The 3,821-nt window shown below is 35.7% G+C and overlaps 1 protein-coding gene across 1 annotated transcript; it reads left to right on the top strand.

Annotated features, from left to right (window-relative positions):
• The first annotated feature begins 1,792 nt into the window (after window positions 1–1,792).
• LOC107882783 lies at window positions 1,793–3,798 on the top strand. The gene is made up of 3 exons (XM_016801687.2): window positions 1,793–2,085; window positions 2,601–2,802; window positions 3,654–3,798. Exons 1-3 carry the CDS (start codon window positions 2,025–2,027, stop codon window positions 3,742–3,744), a joined length of 354 nt encoding a protein of 117 aa, XP_016657176.1. The 5' UTR covers window positions 1,793–2,024; the 3' UTR covers window positions 3,745–3,798.
• The last annotated feature ends 23 nt before the right edge of the window (window positions 3,799–3,821 follow it).

Genomic DNA, 3,821 nt, shown 5'->3' with positions numbered 1-3,821 from the left:
AGACCGATGCGCCGCCGGCAGGCGTCCGACGGCACGCCCGTCGGCCGCTCCGGTGGTGCGAGATTGGCGGTTCGACCGGGGAGAGCCGCTCGCGCGGCCGCTCCGGTCGTCCGCCCAAGTTGTGACGGCAAACAGTCACGGGTTCTCGCGTCGTCAAACGGCACGTCCCCGTCCGCCCGCCGCGCGAGAGCGCGGCCGGGCCGGCTGAGAGTCCACGAGACCTCTCCGGCTTCCGAGAAGCGGACGCGGGCGGTCACCGTACGGGCGGAGCGCGGACCGCAGGCTGCCGTGTAATTTAAGAAACAAACAACCGATACGTTCCGACCTCAGATCAGGCGGGACTACCCGCCGGATTTAAGCATATTAATAAGCGGAGGAAAAGAAAACAACCGTGATTCCCTTAGTAGCGGCGAGCGAACCGGGAAAAGCCCATCGCCGAATCTCGCCGCGCACTTTTGTGTCGCGGCACGTATGAGAGTTGTGGCGTACGGGCCGGCCTCGTTGCCGGGGCGCACGTGACGGTCCAAGTCTCCCTTGAACGGGGCCATGGCCCGCAGATGGTGCCAGGCCAGTAGAGGCCGTCACAGCGTTCCGGGATCGGACCGCGCCTTCGAGTCGGGTTGCTTGAGAGGTCAAAGTTACAAAAGGAGGGTAAGTCATGGATGTCGCTCTGCTGTAGACTGTATTGCTGTATAGTATAGGTTTCAAGTGGGTTATACTGTATAAAGGATGGTATTAAATTTGAATTCAATGATATATTATATTATTGTAGAGGAACGAAAAACTATTCTGAGCGGTGGTGGCTTGTCAGTCCGGGGACTAGGATATTTTATATTGTATTTAAATTGTTATTATTATTTTTTAATACGGTAGCCGGTAAGTTGAATTAATAATATTATAAAATTACAAAAAAAAAATAAATTTAAAATCATTATTCTCGCCTTTTGCAGGTTATTTAATAGGTTAGATAAATATTATTCGTCCAAATTTAAACATAAAATAACTATAAAAAAAACTGTGATCTTATATTTTTTAATTTTTTAGCTACATAATAACTCACTTACGTGGAACCTATTGATATTTGTTGTAAGTTAAAAGTTTTCAATCCTTAGCTGCACATTTTATACATTTTTAACTACAAAATCATTTTTAAAATTTAAATTTGATAAATGTTGTCAAAAATTGAACTTTAAAGTATAAATGCTTATAAAAAAAACATTGTGCCTATAAATTATGTATTTTTAATATTTTTCAACTGCTATATTTAAGCTATATATCAGGAGCCTTGTATTACATTTTGACGCTATTGGCTCAACAAATTTTTTTTAACTATTAAAATTGTTTTAGATTCTGAGTGGAGCGATGATTGTATTGATTTTACAATGATGTGTTTTTTTTATGTGAAAACATCTTATACCTACGACGTTCAGATGTTGGACAGTGAACATTTTCGAGCGTTATCGTTTTCGAATCACGCTTGATACCTATTATATAATTATTAAAATGAGAGGTGAATTTTCTACTTAAGTTCTACTGGTTTTTCAAATTTTTCGAAATACACTGACAATTTTTTTGCTACTTAGGTACAGTTTAATTCGGACGTCAACCTTGGAGGTATGGCGAGATCATAATATTTGTATTTCGTGCCGAGCGAATTTTCTATGGAGGTAATATTGTCGGGTGTTGGCTGTGCGGAGTGGAATGCGACAGAAGTACCATTGTCATCAGTGCCTAATAACCAATAGGTAATCGAACTGACTTATCACTACGTATGAATAAATGTTATCAATTAAATAACGATCATAATGTTAGACAACAACATAATATTATTTTATTGTTTGCCGCGCGATGTAGAGAAGACAATGTGTGTCACGTCTACTAGTTTTTTTCTGCGCCGTGGTTTGCCGACTTACTAGTTAATGTTAGTATTCTGAATTTGAATCATTTGGTCATTTTAAATTTGAACAGTAATACAGACTACATTCGTACATAATTCTGGTAACAAGTTTCAGTGCAAATTTACCATGCATAAGTGTATTTTTCATAAAAAACAACCAAAGTATCGCCACACTTCAATTTTCATCCGTAAGTAATATTATTTTCCATACTCTCTCGCGAAATAAAGGTACCCCGTTTTGACGAAAACCAATCAATCTTGCGCCTATCCAAGACCCAGTAACGACGCCAGTCGTGGTACCGTGTAAATAAGATGGCTGCATCACCTACATCGACGTGAACAGATCGTTAATACTTTCGTAATACTTCTGTAATAATAATATGTGCGCAATAGAGTTCGTTGGTCCAGGCCTGTATTGAGCCTGTAGGCTACCAGGCCAAACCTAGTATACCGTTAAAAATTCAAAAGATTTGGGCCGGTTCGATAACATTTTGATTCAGAGATTTGGGTCGGTCCAGGCGGACAGCTTGGTAAGTATATTCGTCCCAATCTGGCCCTGCGTTGGTCCGCAGATGGTTTGTGACGCACAGTCTACATGCATAAACGGCACCTTTCTTTCGTGAGACAGAGTATAATAATTGGATTGATTATATTTCTTAATAAAATTGTTTCGGACTAATTTGCTAATTTTTTAATAATATAGATTTAAAAAAAATGAAAATACCTAGAAGGAAAAAATGGCTAAAAAGTTTCATGTTGGATGATTACCTAATTTCTAACTGGCATAGAATCTGCAGAAATCATTTTACAATTAGTGATAATAAACAAGGCTCAGCATATAAGCAAATATTATGGCCAGAATCTGTCCCAAAACAACATCCTAACAACTTGTTAGAGATAGAGAGGTAAAATAAACAATATTATATAATATAATGTAATATTTCGGATAAATAAAATCAATTTTAATAACTTAAAGAAACTCTGGTATAACTCAAAATTGGATCTATTGTACACCACACTTTTTATGTTGCTCATAGTTCAAAAATAAAAAATAAATAGCGCACTGACATATTTTTAACAAAGTTTTAAATTGAAGGTTATACAATTTACCTGAACAAGTACCCAATTTTAATAGCACAGAGGACCTCAACATATTTAAATTTAAAAGAACTAGCTTGGACTTCTATAACTCCAATTTCTTTAGGAACACGTTCCAATAGCCTTATGACATTATTAGTTATTTATAGACTTGGTTAATGGCATTTTAGAAGTTTCTAATTTCAAAATAGTGTCAAATAAAAATCCAAAATTAGGGAAATTAATGTTAAACTGTTTTGCAAGCTTTTATTTTCCATGAGCTCAAAACTATATAACACATATATATTAGTGAGTACTGAGTAGGTACTGAAATTTGTACCTAGTACCTATACCTAGATATGATGTTGAATCATTGTCATTTGATGTCAAAATGTTTATAGATTACAGACCTTATCGTATGTTATACATTGTAAAAAACTAAATAAAAATAGAAATTCTATATTAATACAGGATATGCGTTTTATTTATATTTTATTTAAACATATTTAATATAAAATCAGCTTCAAATTAATAAAATAAAATTTAGACATGTCAAAAAATTTCAGATCTTACAATTACATAAAAATAATAATTTAAATTAAAATTCGATCCCTGATAATAATTTATGACAGTATGATTTCATAGCTTGTATTTTATAATTTATTTTTGTTTTGTTTAGTTCTCTTGATTTATGTTGGACTCGTATTCATGAAGGAATTCAAATGTATCTTAAAGCATTCCAACTACCAGGAGAATCCCCTTTAATATAATTTGTGTTAAAACCATTTACAAAATATAAGCATGTTAGTAATTATTAATATTTATCGTTAAATAGTATTTTCAAATT

This window comes from Acyrthosiphon pisum, chromosome A2 (genome assembly GCF_005508785.2).
Source record: "Acyrthosiphon pisum isolate AL4f chromosome A2, pea_aphid_22Mar2018_4r6ur, whole genome shotgun sequence".
NCBI lineage: Eukaryota > Metazoa > Arthropoda > Insecta > Hemiptera > Aphididae > Acyrthosiphon > Acyrthosiphon pisum.
Note: the sequence above shows the minus strand (reverse complement) of the source record. Positions and strands in the feature narration are given on the sequence as shown.

Coding starts and splice junctions, on each gene's coding strand:
- LOC107882783 (XM_016801687.2), top strand. CDS start 2,025: ATGCATAAGTGTATTTTTCATAAAAAACAACCAAAGTATCGCCACACT. Junction 2,086..2,600: donor CCACACTTCAATTTTCATCC/GTAAGTAATATT, acceptor TTAATAATATAG/ATTTAAAAAAAATGAAAATA. Junction 2,803..3,653: donor AACTTGTTAGAGATAGAGAG/GTAAAATAAACA, acceptor TGTTTTGTTTAG/TTCTCTTGATTTATGTTGGA.